This window comes from Haliaeetus albicilla, chromosome 19 (assembly GCF_947461875.1).
Source record: "Haliaeetus albicilla chromosome 19, bHalAlb1.1, whole genome shotgun sequence".
Classification (NCBI taxonomy): domain Eukaryota; kingdom Metazoa; phylum Chordata; class Aves; order Accipitriformes; family Accipitridae; genus Haliaeetus; species Haliaeetus albicilla.
Genome location: NC_091501.1, coordinates 6,297,574 through 6,315,038, shown reverse-complemented (window position 1 = coordinate 6,315,038; position 17,465 = coordinate 6,297,574). Strand labels below are relative to the sequence as shown.

Sequence of the window (17,465 nt, the reverse complement as noted above, 5' to 3'; positions counted from 1 at the left end):
GCACTCACAGCAGCGCCTAAAACAGAGTAATGGTAACTTTTAAGCTTATTTATTAGGGTGACTCCAATAATTGACAATCAGGAAAAAAACAAAACCCACACCACTACATTAAAAAAATAAAACAAACAAAACTCTATTCCTTAACAGTCATCAGATTGCACTCTGCTCAAAACTGCAGCTGAGAATAAACCAGGACTTCTGTGGTTCATATGTAGCTGTTGTACAAAATGTCTTATAAGGGAACCAAGCTAGGACTGAGGCATGAAAAGATGAGCTATGCCCTTCTTAGTTAGAAATTATTGATTATACGCTTTATTCCTAAGTTTATTGTTATTCCATTAATTTTACTTACCCGATGCTCATTAATAAGAAGATCTCGAGCAGCATTGAAGATCAGCGTGTGCAGATGTTTAGAATAAAAGACCAATGTGTAGTCATAATCAAAACCATAAATTTCAATGTCTGACAGGCTCAATTCATTGTTTGAAAAAATAGCATCTGGATTCAGCATGTTACTCATAATTGAAGGAACCAACTCTGGGAACAGGGGAGAGAAAAAAAAAAAGTTATACCAGCCTTATAGTTTCATTTAAATAAATACATAGAAATCCATTAGCAATTTCTAAATATAGATAAATGATGACGGAAACTATCAAACTAATTCATACCAATGAGGTAATCTTTAATATGATGCTATTGAAAATGCTGTCCCTAACTTGTCTTGGTGACCCATAGTTTTTATCTGAAGCACACTTTTCTCTGTACAGTTCAAGTAAGAGAGAAGATACGTTTTGGCATCTTGCTCATCAGAGCGCCCTAGACTCGATATATATAATTTTTTTGCTAACTCCATTAAGACACATATTACTGCTTTTGAAAATGAGCTTTGGAGTTGGAGGATTATTATTATTATAGGAGCCTTGCCTTCTCCTCCCTTTATTTGGTCCAGCTCCTGCCCCAGAAGCAGAACTGACGTTGTTTTAATCTGACATTGCTTTAATTTCTTTTGCTTCACCATTTCAAGGTTACCACATTACTCAGTTTCAACTCAGTAAGTAAACTTTATGCGATTGCCATACCTTCCAAACAACAGTTACATACACATCGCTATGCTTATTAACCTTCTAGCAAATCAGGAAACCAAAAATATTCTGCTTATTCTCCACACACATGTACCTACCGTGTGTAAATCACTTCCATTTTTAAGGGTATGTTTCTTTTGATATTTGTCTGAAAAGTATACTGGGAAGTTAAGACCACTTACATAGAGCTGTAACATATTTAGTAACTTTAGGACCAACACCAACCTAAGTATTAAGGATGTTTGTATTTCTTGTTTAGAAAACTTTAAGGAGCAACATTAGGAGGCTAAATGCTACCCTCCTGGAAGCATAAAACATGAGCATGTTTTCCTTCCTTCCCTTCCCATACATGATCTTTATCCCTACTAGTGGAAAAAAGGGGAGTTTTCATCTTAACTCTGTGCTTGGAAGGGTGAGTTTAAAGGGACTATGCTTTGTTTGGTTACTTTCTACGTAAAAGTCTAGAAGGAATCAGTCAAGCTTATCTCAGCATCTTCAGCTCTGAGGACAGATAGACTATGTGCTCCACCATGGGAGGAAACCATCTCAACAGGGCAGGTAGGGGTGGGGATTCCAGATCTGTTAGAAAGATAGCGCTCCGTTTTGAAAACTCTGGCCAACTCATAGAAAGGGAAATAACATTTGTAAAAGCAATGCCTTAGACTGCTGCACAGCTGACAGGCAGATACAATAAGAAACTTCTACAAATGCCCAATAACAGACAGTAACCTGAAACCATTCAACTTCATCAGATGCAGATATCCAAGTCTTTTAATTTTTAAGAGAGAGAAATAACAGCAATTTCATAGAGTTTAATTCCAAGTTTCAAATAAAGTCCAGCATCTCTTTCACCAAAAAAGATCCCAGGAGTTCCCCATGCTTAATCTGACATGAAGAGCTGTATCTTTCATTTCAGGGGATTTAACAAAATAAGCCTCAATCAAAACATGAGCTCCTACTATCTCCAGTCACTGCTTATACTAATACAGGAGACAAATGTTATTTTCAGTTGAGGTAACAAATAATCAAATGCAATCTGACATGCTGCTATTAAGGCAAATACTCTTACTCCATAAAAAGGGCCATGAATCATTTAATTAACTTGAAGTCATAACCACAGTTTTGAGTGAACTTCCAAAATCACGTTACAACGCCCATTTCTGTATTATAGTTAAAGTTTTTTTTCAGACTTCAATTGTGCAGCCTGGTGAGTCAACACTTGTTTTAAAAATAAAGATATTTTTATATAACGATATTTCAGATTAAAAAAAAAAAACTTGACTAGCGCCTGTCTGTTTTCAGACAGTATAAACAGTTTGTAGCTCTTAGATGTTCTGGCTGGCAGACAGCATCCCAAGTGCTATAAACCTTGGGTCAAAAATCAGGACAGCTTTGTCATCCTAACACTGTAACTAAGTGAAACGTCACATACTTGAAGCCATTGGGTGACTTCGGCTGTAATAAAACATTCTGAATTATTCTAGAAGCACTTGCCTCGTCTTTCGCCAACCCACACCCACTGACTGACTTATTGTCTCTTAACATTACCCTACTCTCTAACCTCAGCTCTTAAGTATTTTCTGGGTGTGGTTTATTATAAGAAAAAGTTAATTCCAAAAACAGGAAAAGAAAAAAAGATTCAAAATAAAAGGCATTTACTCTCTTCCTCCTAACCCTCATCCCACCCTCCAAAGTCCATAACATTCTTCTGAGATCTGTAACATGGCTTCTTATTTCACTCGTGAAACGTTGCCACTATTTTATGTTTGCAAACACTACGTTTGTTGCCAGCACAGTCAAGCCCCAGTTCATCCTCAAGACTATGAAGTGCAGGCTGATACACTACATATATACACTTTTTTTTTTTTTAAGGGCAAAACATGCAAGACTACAGCATTACCCATTGCAACTACAGGACAAGCTTGCCCACCTGACATTGCAGAACACACGCTGCCCCTTTCTCTTTCGGCTCTCTGAAAACATCACATAGTCAAGCACCTTGGTAATACTCTTCCCATCGGAGCAAGGGCAGAAGCAAGCAAGCTCCAAGCAAGTATTTGGCCCTTAACTTTTTGCCTTGGTGGGCTGAAGAACAGAGCTTCCCAGAGACACGCATGTATCATTAGCATTTTACCCTGGCTTCAACACTTCACGGTGTTTTAGTGGAACCACAGACAAAACGAAAAGAGTCATCCGAGACCTCACAGCATTTCAACTTTCTGGAAGAGCAGCCTGTTGCGGAAAGCCCCTCAAACAGACGACCCATCTCCTGATTTTTGTTTTTACGTTTGCTTTTCTCCACACCCCACACATCCCCAACGCCAGCCACCTCGAGCCACGCCGTAGGAAAGCCGTCTCCCCCGAGACACCTGGGGGCAGCTACAGCCCCGCTGGGTCAGACGGCGGGTGGTCTGGCGGGCTGGGCCCCTTCTTCAGAGCAGGGCAACAAGAAGGGGCAGCCGCCCCCAGCAGCGCCTGTCCGCCGGGTGCCCGGCCCTCAGGACCCACCGAGGCGACGGCCTTACCCAGTTTGACACTGGCAGAGCACTGGGGACCACCACAAGGGAGAGCGCTTCCTCACCGGAGCCGCGACGACCGCGGGGGCGGTCGGACCCACGGCAGCTCACCACGGGGAGACCCCCCGCCCCGGAGGACCCCCCAGAACCCCTCACGCTGCCGCAAGGGCTCCCACAGCGTTCGCCGCTCCTCCTCTCCGAGCCGCCAACACGCGTTTGTTCGCTTCAGGACCGGCGGCACGCCGACCTGAGGTAGCAAGAGGAGGAGGAGGAGGATGGCTGGCGCGGCGGGGGGAGCCGTTACCGCTGCCGCCCGCGGGCCCCGCCGCTCACCCTTGGTGACTCTCTTGGCCTCCTTGTAGCGCGACCACAGGTAACCCTTCATGTCGGGCGGCGGCGCCTGCCGCCTCTCCTGCGGGGCCACAGTGCAGTAGGGAGCGGCCCCCGCGGCGGGCGGGACCCGGCACCCCCGCCCCGCCGCCAGCAGCAGGGACCGCGCCGCCGCCGCTGCCATGCTCCGCTCCCCCGCTCAGCCCCGCCGCGCCGCGCCGCTCCGCCGCCGGCTGAAGTCACTTCCTCGGGCTCCGCCCCGGGGCCGCGGCCAGGCGGGAGGCGGGGAACGGCCCGGCCCGGCGGCAGGTAGCGTGGTCCCCGCCGGGAGGGAGGGAGCGGCCCCGTAGAGCCCCGGCCTCACCTCCACAGCGCTGGGTTGCGGGGCTGGTGGTTTGGCTTCACCGGGAAGCGGCTTTGCTAAAGGGCTGAGGCTAGCAGGCACGGCCCCGGGGGCGGGGGAGCTAACCTAACCCAGGGGTGGTTGGGGCCCTTGCCCTCAGGTCTGCCGTCCCACCGAGGGAAAGCGACTTCCCCCCCCCGCCGTCCGCAACCGCCGGCAGCATTTTATCGGTAACTGCTGAAGGCTGATCGCTCGGGTCAAGGGCAAGTGGAGCTGCGTGGGGAACGGACCCCGACTTCGCACCTCCGCTGCTCCTCCGCTCTCTGGCTGTGCTAGGAGGGGCCTGGGATTCTTTCCCAACAAACGCCACCTCAACAGCAAATACTTTTCCAGCCAGTGTGCTCTTGAGAAGTGCTATATACACCTGCTTCCATCCACGATCAAAATAAGATCAAAACGTAAGCTGGATATAAAGTGTGTAATACAAAGAATACCGTGAAATCCGCAGAAGCCCTAGTGCTGTTTTGAGGCCCCCAGCTCCTTGTGAAACACTTGCCACTGATAGCTGTAGACCCTGACAGTCTGAGAACTTGAACCATACCTATTAATGCTTGTAAAAAAAAATTTAGATGACGCATGGATGAAGAAGAACAAAGGCCAGACCACTTCCACAGCAGAAAGGTTACAGCTCCACATGCTGAATTCCTGATGTGCTCAGAAACTCTCTTTACAACAAAAGGAACATAATTCTTTTTCCAATACAGTTAACACAGCTTGTTCTTACACCAAGGAGATCCATGTAACCCATTGTAACTTATGTCTGGAAGTTACTCAGCCATTCCTCCCCATACATCTCTAAAGCAGCAATCCGATAAAAATCTGAAGGATTTCAGACTAAATACTACTCTGAGCACTCTCTTTTTTACAAAGAATGACGCCCACCTCATTTTTACAGGCAAAACCACAACAAACTGAAAGAAAAACAAGCCTTAGATTTCAAAGTGTCTGTCAGTGGGTAGCTGGGTGGTCTGTCCTTCCCACCGAGGCTGAGTTCTTGACTGACATTACAATTGTGATTGCCAAAAGTCCGATAACCAAGTCTGGGAAGTCTGTAGGGTATCTGTGGAGACCAGATACAGCTTTCACCAAAGTTCCTACATTATCATTTACGTTAACATTGTCATTTTATTATTGCAATATGGTATTCTGGTATACATTACTATGAATCCATCACAATAAATTCTGGGAACAAAGAGAGAACAAGATGGTCAATATTTAGAAAACAGACAAGGCGAGAGGAAAGACAACTTCATAGAGACCTTCTAATCTGGTACTTGCTTTCTCTGATCCTTCTAGTCAGAGATGATTTTTACAGAATTCTTTCACTACAACACCCCGGGGCAGAGAAAATTAAAACTCCCATTAACCTTTCCACACCAGACTTTCCATGTACAACTAGAAAAAAGAAAAAATTAAGTCATCTATGAAATTAGGAGACTCTGTGAAAGTCATTCTGAATTCATAGCATAGTTCTGGGGTATTGTAGGTTTTCTTGTCACCCCAACTCCTAATTAAATCAATCACCTGCAACAAAACAAAAATGCATTAGGACTGGACAGCTTTTTCACTCCAGCCTATTGGCTAATTAATCCCACGCGCAATTTGATTGAAATTGATAGAAAAAGGCACATTGTTCTTCTCCTGAACACAGCCTAGCCTAGCCTCCAAGTCCCAAGACTATAAATATCGTGAACAATAACCACATTGGTAGGTGAGGCATTCTCAAGAAGAGCTACAAGAATGGCTCTGAATAATACAAGAAGGAGCAGCAACAGAGAAGCCATTTCCAGCAGTCAACGGAGGTGTTGCAATTCTGGCATAAGCAGTAAGAGAATATTGCAGAGCCAGGGATTTATGTTCCCCTACTGTGATACCAGCATTAAAGTTAGAATACTTAACCTCTAACAGAGGTCTGGAAAAAGACAATACAGTGCTCTATAGCACTGTCCCTCACCCCTTGAAACCTGAAGGCTTTGAACTTTCACATTCACTTATTTTTTATACTATCAAACTAGAATGATAGCACTCGTATTTCTTCTGCAAGCATGTGCAAGACAGGGCCTTGAATGTGAAAGCTAATATTGTGGGTAGGAACCCCCATTTTTGCTGCACAGTCCGTGTTTAGCTCCCCAGATAGCCAGGACTAACCTATAAAAAGAGATGTGTGCTTGAGTGTCTAGTTCCAGTGCTTTCAAAGATCATTCCCCCTGCATGTCAGACAACGTGCTTCTGTAATGCTAACATATGCTTGATGTATGCAATACAAATAAAAAGAAAAGTTGTTTCCTTTATGTAGCTGTTAGCTAAAGCAACTCTGATGAGGTGTTTGCTCCCATATGAAGACCTGTTAGGCCAGTGGATTATTCACACAAATCAAAGTAATCCCTAAGTGTTGGCAGCGAGATTAGAGACTAAAACATGAAGTAGTGGTGTTTAAAAATAAGTTAACAACTCAACTTCAGACAACTCTGTCCTTTCCCTTGTCTGCTGCTGCTCTGAGTAATGACTCAGATACTGGAAAATATGTGGTAATGTAAACTGGCATGAAGGAACACACATGGAAATTCATTTGTCTTTATTTGGGATCCGTAGAAGATAAATGAAGATCCATTCCTTCTTCCAAAAGCTGTATAATTTTTATTTAAACAGAATGGGATATATAGAAGTAGAGGAAGTCAACCTACAACATTTTTTCTAAAATTGCACTTAACGTGACACATAATCCTACAGGCTAATGTAACTTTAAATGCACCTTCTTAATCAGATCAGTCCAAGTGATCCTAGCTGCAGGATGACTAAAAAACATGTATCCAGTACTTTACACAATGCACAAAAGAACCCAGACTTTCCCTCATGTTATTGTCAGAATTGACCACACCTATGACACTTACCTGGTACAAACTGAAACTGAAAGGTGTTTAGGTATGGCTGCCGATTTAAAGGAAAAAAAAAAAAAAAGAAGAAAAGAGAACTCACACCCAACATAAAAAGTTTCACAGAATTAGCGTTCAAAGAAGAATCTCAGAGGGCTGTCTTACTGCATGGATAGAGCAAGAGATAGCATGGACCTGAAACAAAAAAGGCATGCACTTGTGCTAAGTACATACCATGTACGCTGATTTATATCTGGCATCCTACTTACTATTCAGGGCCTGTGGGATTAGCTAGGGTCTGAGTGGGGATAAGATACACAATTTCTTTCAAGAAAAAAGAGAATGCTTACGAACTGTTTTACTTTTGGCTGAATCTTGTCATCAGGAGTAATTCAGAGAGAGACTACACACTATCCCCAGTTCACAAACACCAGCTCTGTTAATATTGTTGCAGGTTCAGGACGTAGGTGCCATGTGATCTCCATATGTGCATACATAAAACACCTTTGAGAACCTGTTAAGTGTTTCACATATAGTATGTATGACAAATTAGATTTATAATTACACCACTATCTAATTTCTTTGCTTTTCATAGTTTTGTTCACACAGGGGAAACATGCAAATCTCCCTGCAGCCTGTTCAGCCCTGCAGCTCCTTCTCACATCTGTGATTACTGAGAGCTCTCAACACCTCAGAAATCACTTGGCTAATAAAGACACTCCTGCATTTAAGTGACTGTGGGATGGATTTCTAATCAGCTAGTACAGCCTTCAAGTAAAGCCTAGGACTGGGCTAAGAGATACTACAATTCATTAAAGTCCCATTGAATGAAATTAAAATGCAACACTAGGAAAGCTGACAATGTCTTACTGCAGCTTCTGCGGTACAATGTTCCAAACGGAACAGCTTTGTAAGCAATAAAACCATTTGACAGATTGTATCAGACAGTTGTTTATTACAGAGGTGAATGACCTTGGACTGACAGAGAATGGGCAAAAACAACACAGAAACAGTCTCTTATGAGAGAATTGGAAGTCTTTCTTACTGCCTTAAAAGATTCTGAAGAACATTATTTTCTTCATCTTTAATATATTGCCTGCTTACATAAATCTTCCTAAATGTGTTTGTAAAAATTATTTTTCTTTAAAGGCCACAGAACCATCAGATGCTGGTAACAGTTTTCAGCCATTATTGACCCGAATCCTCTTTGAAACCGTACCCTGTTATGGTCCCTTTAGCCAGCCAGTACCTCTCCCAGCAACAAATGTTTCTGCATGGAAAATTCTTGCATACGTTAAATTCTTATGCATTTTTCATTTTGGTATTGGTATTTAAAAATAAGTGGAACTGTGTTTATGTGCAACTATTTGGGAAAAGCATCTTTAACTATTTGGAGAAAAATCTCTTTTCCGAGCTACTTACTGCTTCCTTCGCTTCTGTTGCGGTAATACTAACACCATTTGAAATGAATTTGCCACATCCAATGTGGAAAAGCAAGAATATAAGCACACACTATCTATGCATGTTAATGCATGGTTAAAACGAGTAGAAAAAGAAAGCAATTGAAATCAGAAACATTAGTCTCTGTACCATTCCTCACAAACTCCAATATAAACCGGAGCTGAATACTTTAACTGTTATACTCCCGTAGTGGAGCTGGGTAGAGAAGATTCTGACTAGTTCTGCTTGGTAAGCATTTGTCAGCCATCCCTCCTCCCAGAAGAAAATGTTTAATCCAAACCTGGTATTTCCTGGTAACCCAAGTGGCACAATTTTACCATCCAAGCACCTTGCCATGTGAATTCTGGTACATTAGTCTAGCCATTACATCAGACATCCTAAAAACTTGCTAAAACGCTAAACATGCTTTAATACAATTCAAAATGGCACAGGAAATTTGTGCTTATGGGTACAGCCTTTTAAAAAAAAAAAGTAAAAGAAAAAAGACAGATCCAGTAGCATCAAGCAAACCTAAATAGGGATGCAAGTTTTGTAACTGCTTTTATCCAACTTCCTAGCTTTGCAGCCTAGTCTTGTATTGAGGAGAAGATTAAATGGCAATTAAAAAAAAATGAACCTTTCTTTTTACATGAAATACATTTGGAGCAAACTTACCAGAGGAGTTAGAAGCCCATCATTCCTCTCTGTTAATGCCATCCAGTATAGTATATGCTACCTGTTATGTGACAGGTGAGCACTTAACCAGCATCTGGTCCAAAGGGAAGTCAGTCTGCAAGGTAAAAAATAAGCAACCTTAAAATATTTTATACCAGATCTCAAAATAATAATGCTGGCAAAGCAGACACAGCCAAGTAGGTCTCCAACTAAATTCACAGTGGACAGGAAATGCAAAGAAACACAGTACAGAGACAGCCAAACTGTTTGGAAGAAGATGGGTCACATCCTAGACATCTCTGCCTGGCACTGCGCCCAACCGCTCCCACTAGCTCTTGCACAAGCTTGTTTAACCCTCATAAAAAATACCCAGAACTTAAGACAAGTCCATCGGGCTCTGTTCTACCCCACGAAACTACATCTAATTCAATTTCGCATTGTAAACGTGTCATAAACACGTGGCCAAAGAAGTGTAGATATACCCTTGATTTGGCCAGGGCAGTCCCAAAATGCAGACATCAGTCCTAGGAAAGTCAGGACATAATTTCATCATGCCTTACACTAGGACAGAGGATTTTCTATCCTCACTTTCAGTATGTGCCCGACAATTCATTCCTAACCTGCCAGAAGGGAAAAAAGACCTATCAAATTCAGCATTTGCACCAGGCCACAACTTCACACGGGCATTTTTACCCCTCCAGCAGGAGTTCCTGGAGGGACATCTTTCTGGCTCTGTCACGTAGTAGTGCCAGGAAGCAAGCTCTGGTCAAATGACATTCCAAAAGAAGCAGGGCCCACATGTATCTAGCAAAAAAATTGGTTGCCCTGGTCTCTAGTGCATGGACTGCTTCCAAGTCATCTGAAAACTAATCCAGCTGCAGCAGCCCAGAGTTCCCACGGGCTAATTTATTCCACTCCTAGCTAATAATTCAAAGTATCTGCCTCTGGGCAGAGTAAATTAGCCTGTACAGAACATGGTGCTGTCACACCAAACTGCTTCTGGTCCAGGCAGAAATACTGGAAAGGTAGCTCAGGCATCTCTATATTATACCAATCTGAATTAGAATAGCTCAAAGAGCAAAGAATATTTCTGGACTGCACAGACAAGCAGGCATGGGCCAGAGTATCCTCCACGTTACACCAGTTGATGCTGCCCTTTCACTCACAAAAAGTGACCACCAAGGAGTTTCAAGCGCAGGAGCTAGGAAATTCATTCCCCAAGGCATGCCTCACCTTGGGGCTGCAGAAAGAGAAGATGTCATACCATTTGTTATCTTGGCTCTGTCATGAGAACCTCCCCCCCACCCCAACTGACTTGATTACCAGCATAACACGTCACATCATGTCATGAGACTAAGCAGGACTGGGGTTTTTTTTCCCCACTATACCCAACCAGAGCTCAGTAAACACTCATCCTATAATCTTACTTTCAATGATTTTATGAGCAGGCAAGAAACAAGAGGCTGTAAGCCATCAGCTGGCAGGATTTCCCCCTATACCTGGGGAATTGGATTGTTTTCACTCACTCAGCTAGGCAGGGATAACACTGACAATAAATTTGAAGAGCTTGGGGAAAATGGTGAACAGCTGTCAATCTTTAAAGAGACTAATGAAACCTGAATAAGGTTTCAAATTCTTAACATATCATAAAACTTTATTTCCTTTACAGACAAATTTAGGTGAGGTGATCATATAATTATGTCACTTACTGCTCAGCACTTTATATATAGCCCTGACTTCTTACTATTCTTGAGATGACTTGAAAACTCTGCCAGCTGTCCTCAACCTCCAACTAAAAGATTAATCTTGCCATGCAAAGTGTAACTTGCATAGAAGCAAAAAGGGAAATATCCTTCACTCCAAAAAAATTCTCAAGCCAAAAAAACTAGTAATAAAAAAAACCACACACCACAAGCACTGAATTACTAAAACCACTTTTTTTCCCAAAACACAAGCAAGCAAAAGGAAATTTTGGCTAAAAAAAAAAAAAAAAGATTATTTTTGATGGGCAGGGTTTTTGCCTGAATAAACTTAACTGATCAAATAAAGTTACATTGAAACATGATATGAATACAAGCTTTGTATGAATGTCATACTATAGCCCACTGGGCTCGCTGTGGCTTCGCACAGTGGCACCCTCAGGGTCCTGCCAAGTCCCTGTTGAGCACATGCAAACTGCAGTTCTGCAGAGACTTGCGACCTAGCCACAGCCAAGCAGATTTTCAGAGGGTCACTTGTAGCACACAGGACACAGCCTCCCATTGCCAGTCCCCGTTCCAAACCAGAATAGTTTAATTAACAACCTATACTATTTCCTAGACAATCTCTACTTGAAATTTCAAAACAAAGAAAAAAAAGCCTGTTGTAACAACCTTCAAGTCTACATACTGAAACTTTGCCAAAGTCGAAACCAACTGAAAACCGTCTTATTAAGATAGTGGGATGTTTCCTGTTACTAGAGGCAGGGCCTATAATTCAAAAAAGCCTTTAAAAAGAGGTAGGTTTACCTTCTTTTAAACAACGTCAACATCTCAAAGCCAAAAGACAATGTAAGGGTGTATAGTATTGCTTCAGACTGAATATGTCACACATATACTGTAAAAATGCAACCTCTCTTCATAGAAGTTTCCTTGAAAACAGATATTTTATTCAGAGAAAATAAATAGTAAAATTTACTCTCTCATGCCAGACCAATTCGATTTGTCTCCAACCATGCAGTCCTATTACTTTGTCTGGTTTTGTGCATCTCCAAAGTTTTGATTCATATCAGAAAAGACTCGTCAATGTTTCTATCTCCACTGCCCTTTCAAGAACAGAAGGAAGAAAGCAAGACAAACAGACCTAAGCACCTTTTAACATATTTTACACAAATTAAGTTGGAAACCTCAGTCCTGCAAACAGACGAAATGGTGAATCCTTCTCTCCTCATGAAGCATTGCTAACATGAGTTGTGCTCTGTGCTGGTAGAGGAGTCTGCTCGCTGAGCACAAGGCTGTGGCAGACCCAGACACTCATGTCACCATTTAACTGTCAGGTTTGTAGCAGAAATAAATACTCCTGACCCATATCCATCTCTGGGTTAAAACGTACTTCTTCTCAGTAAAACCAGTGAGTTCAGCAAGAGCACACTGATCGGTGTATGTCTGTTTTAAAGATATATGTACTAAAAAAGAAATAGATACGATACATACATATCATGTTAAACGTATAGAAATATTTTCTTCTTGCTTCTGGAAGCTTTGGAAAACTAGGATATAGATCAGTAACATTTTTTTCCCCCTCCAGTGTCTGGCAGCCTCCTCCAGCATCCATTGCTCTCGCTTTGGAAAATCCGTAAGTTATCATCCGATTACACAACCATTTGCCTGAAAAGCACAACTACTCTCACACTGTAATGCCAACTAATCAGGAAGGAAATTATGTTTTAATGCTATTAGCATAAACAAGATTTAAATAATAAAAAATAGAGAGGAAAATTTCTGCAAGGAAAATCAATGATGTCTTATACTATTGGATTAGAATAAATGGGCTTTAGAGCAAGCATAAATTGTACTTTACACATTTCAATTTACACCATTAGAGAAATGTACCGGTGATCTCAGGCCTCATTTACTTGGAAAAATTGCACTGGTTTAACTTCATCCAGTTTTCAGATGCTATAATTAAAGCCATATAAAATTATTACATTGGTTTAAGAATGTTTTATTGCAATTTACCTTTTATCAAGAGGATATCTTTTCTGTCCTAAAGCAAAACGTGAACTCATATCAAAATAAGTATCCATGCTGCTTAGTTATACTTGCACAACCTTTTCATAGCCTTAGCACAAATGCAAATGAGAATGCACTCATCATACTGCTGACTCTCCTCTGATCCTTATAACACATACCTCATTTGATTACAATAACTAGATTTTGTTCTTTCCAAATCAAATTAACTGTTTATATCTTCTGCATAAAAAACTTTTGCCCTATTTTGACTGCATCTGAAACAAATAGCCTTCCACACAGTTAAGGAAAAGAGGCATTTTAAAAAACAACAACAACAACAACAAACCAGCTCAGTGCTCTGTACTTGATAGTGTGGTATGGGTGCATTATTTTTACGGTTGCTTTAAGTTTGATCTAGTAACATGACAGTAAGTTGTTGGTTTGGTTTTTTTAAACATGGTCTACTACTTTTGCCCAAAATCAATTCATTAATAATGACAGCTGTGTCAGCACATATTACTTTAAAAATATGGCCCAAGATAGAACTCTGCATTTTAATTAGTTTAAAACCCCATGCATTTTGTCATAAAATCTTATGTTGCTACAAATGAAAAATATGCCTGTGCCAATTCGGGGGGGGGGGGGGGGGGCGACACCAAACTAAACCTCTTCGACGATACTCAGAAGGTTGTATTACAATTATGACCCCACCATTAAAATATGCAAGTCTTGGGATACATCTTCAGCTCTCCAGATATTATTTTATCTGTAGAGTATGATGCATGCTCACTGAAGATCTTCAAAGAACTGAATCAAGCAGATCCGACCCTCCACATCTTAGCTACACGAGACTAGCTCCTAAGAGTTAGCCAATCAATTAATCATATTTTTTCTGAAATGTAGCACATAAATCTTTCATTTAGCCTATATTTTCCAGAGAACCATTGGTTATAGGTGAATATTTTAATTTATCTTCCTCTTAAAAATCAGAATCACCTCCCTTCAGCACACTACTTTCTTTTCTTTCTGGAAATTCTACCCGTCTCCTGTAGTCTTTCAAGGATTCCCTCCTCCCAGCATGTTAGAGCACTAAGACTTGGCAAAAGCAGGATGCTAGTATTCACTGGTTGAAAGACAAATTTTTTTTTCCTTCTTTTGGGCCTAGATTTGAGAGTACGTGCATGGTATTAAACTTTTTAGTTCATTTCTATTATTGTTTTCTGTTGATAAACAGATACTTTTGATAATGTTACCACCTATAATCGCAAGAATATGCAAGCACAAATATTAAGTGAGGTGAAGGTGAAGATAGATGCATCATGTTCTTACTGTTCCTTAAATGTGATTATTATCTGCCATCTGTCTCCCCCTGCATTGCTCTCCCCTTTTATGGGGCAAGCCTGTGCATCCTCTCCACAAAATCCATCATGTTACAAGGCACTGCAGTTATACCGCACTTGTAACTGACTTCAGCATAACTATACCATGCCTGGAATCTGCAAAGATTTATGGATACACTTGACTTAGTAGTCTCCTTGAAGCTTTAACTACTCCTTGCACAAAGTTATTCACTGAGGTAAGTCTTCACAGGCACGAGTTCAAGGAACACAGGATGCAAGAACTGTGTCTTGCCAGGGCATAATGCTAAAATAGCGATATGCAAGTAGTGAACGACATTCAAACAGAGAAGTAAGTGAAAGTATGTATATGTTAAAAAGTATGACTCCTTTCTCATAACTTTGTCCATAACGTTACCAGGCAACATGAATTTGCAGGCAGTCTGTTGCTACAATTATAGTGATCTCAGATAAAATTGGTACAGCTTCAATCTGCAATCTAAGTAATTTCTGAACCCTATAATCAGTTTTATTGGAAGAAGGGCTCAGACTATTTCATTTCACAAAGAGTAAATAGACAGTTAATTTATAGTTTTTCATATTCTCTGCATTTTCTAATATGAAATTAAATACATATTTGCCTTGTCCTCTGTGTTCTGATACATTAAGCAGCAGATGCCCAGCCAAGAAATCTCAATATCCTAAAGAACTGAACCATATGTTGTAGAACTTATTGCACAATTGCTGGGTGAATGACATCAGTCTCATCGAAGCACTGTAAAAATACCATCAGTGATGGCAATCACTGGCAGGTCATTCTGTAGTCAGGGAGGATGTGGACTTGGCAAACAGTATGATGTCCAAATACATCTGCTTATCAAACATGGCAAGGTGAGTTATGTACTGTAATCAGCATAGAGCAAGAGCACCGTAAAGCAAATCAGCCTGTTTATCCTGGGAACTTCTTACTGACAAGAATTGTACACAGAAGAAATACTGCATTACAGCCATCCAGTGTGTCACTGTGCCATCTGGCAAGCTTGTGGTATCCATCTTGCATGAATTAAACACTACAAACATTTTTTTATAAGCCTGCCATGAAACACCATCACTCCTTCTATCAATGATAATTCACTTCATCTGAAGGGCCTTACTTTCTAGACTACCCGTAGTTTCTAGTGTGTACAATTCAAGAATTTCTCATGGAAATCCATTTTTTTTGCAAATAACTGAAGGTATCTTCATGTCTCCTCTAGATCAACCTTACAAAAATTGGAAGAGATACAGAACTTATTGTGCATTTCAGAGTTCAGGAAAATTCAGTATCAACATGATAACACAGAATAGCACATTAAACTATGACAGATCTCTGTCATTGCAGTGTAACATGTATCTTTGAGTGACAAAATTATGAAATAAGACCTTAAAGGCTTGATCATGCACATCTGAAGTCAATGGGAGTTTTGCTTTCCATTTCAGTGGGAACAAGCCAAGAGTTAACTACTATAGGCAATGTTTCCAGAACTGTTAAATGAGCAGCTCTCACTTAATAACAATAATAAGGAATTGCTGGGTGCAGATTTCATTTGAAGTCTGGCTTAAGATTTGCCTTTCATGTCCTATTGAGCACTGATATCTTTTGAAAATCTGGATGCCTATTGATAGGTCCCTTTGAAATTCTACTCCAAGACGTATGCTAAAAATCTATTACAGCCTATTAACACATCATTCTTAAAACAGAAGTTACTCAGAAAAATCGAAAGCCATAGACAGACACATTTGCTCTTAAAAATCTACTGCAAATCCTTTTAAAGAGTTCATTAGTTTCATAAGATTGATAATTTCAGCATATCATCCACTGCATTCTGCTGCTTCTTTAAAACAATGGTATATTTAGCATTGCTATTAATAAAATCTGACAGCAAGAAGCATTCACTTCTTTAAGTGTCTAGGTCTGGTAGCTGGAGAACTTCTGAATCATTTGGTACAAAACTATTATAACAGATTTCAGCATGTCTCTTTTGACTGTTCCTGTCTTTTGGGATAATGCAGAAGATTCAATCCTTGCTCTCTCCCTCGTAGCTTTAATGAGCCTAACTCAGGCATGACAGCATTTTATCTTACACAGCATCTTGTCAGATTCAAAGTCTATTTTTCTATCCTAAATTTTATTACTGTCTACTTTCATTACATAATCATTCCTACAGGTGTTTTCACAACCTGTTACCTGTTGGATACAAGCAGAATGACTACGGGAAAAAAAAAAAATCATTATTATATAAAATTCTCAAAACTACTGCTTTATGTTCAACCCTCCAAATCCATATCATAGCTCTGGATAAATAACATAGAGGTATAACGGCTTTGTTATAGCATCCATCAGAATTAGGTTGCTGACAGTTACCTGTGACTCAAAGAAAAACTGCAGTTTTTCCATCTGTCATAGTAGTTCTCACACACTCTAAAAATCATTTTGCTTTTAGAAGTACTGAGTTACAACTGCATGCTGACTTGCTACCTTTCAGAGAGAACCGAATAAAAGATAGCTTACAAAAACAACCCCCTTGTAAAGCTTTATTACAACTTTTATTCAAAACATAGCTATAGTCTAAGCAGCATTGTATCCTATAGCTAGATGAATTTGTGCAGCCAACTTATCACCTAGCTAGGATACTCTCAACCTACCAACACCATTTATCTTAGGAGATGCACCCTTTCTCCTATTAAATATCCCATCCTACCTCACACAGAATATTCAAGAGAGAGACAATCCTGGATTAGATCTGCAGAAAGACTCATATGCTGGCAAGGAAACAATTTTCAACAGCCTTGCCACCAAATGAAATACACACTTTTCACAAAGGCTGAAAAAAGCTCCTAATACATAAGGATAGAAAAGGCAGCTATGGATGAAACACTTGTACACCAAGAGGTGGAACAGAGAGCCAAATGAGCTAGCACCAGGCTAAAAGCACACCAGAAAGGTAGCTGAGCATGTAATCATGAGTATTCAAACAACAGATAGTCTCACTATGTTAAAGCTGTTCCACTTTGCATGCAATAATTAAATAATTGGGCCCAGAAATAGAAAGGATGGTT

General features: G+C 40.7%; 1 protein-coding gene across 2 annotated transcripts in view; it reads right to left on the bottom strand.

The window, feature by feature from the left end:
- The window catches only part of NT5DC3 (5'-nucleotidase domain containing 3), a 28,610-nt gene extending 19,162 nt beyond the window's left edge, over positions 1-9,448 (bottom strand). The window contains exons 1-2 of one of the 2 annotated variants that reach the window (XM_069807453.1): positions 9,320-9,448; positions 353-537 (exon numbers count right to left, since the gene is read on the bottom strand). In XM_069807453.1, the coding sequence (XP_069663554.1) occupies positions 353-520 (168 nt within the window). In that variant the 5' untranslated portion in view covers positions 521-537; positions 9,320-9,448. Of the gene's footprint in view, positions 1-352; positions 538-3,931; positions 4,162-9,319 lie in introns of those variants that run through there. The other variant, XM_069807452.1, reaches the window with a different exon arrangement.
- Between the last annotated feature and the right edge of the window lie 8,017 nt (positions 9,449-17,465).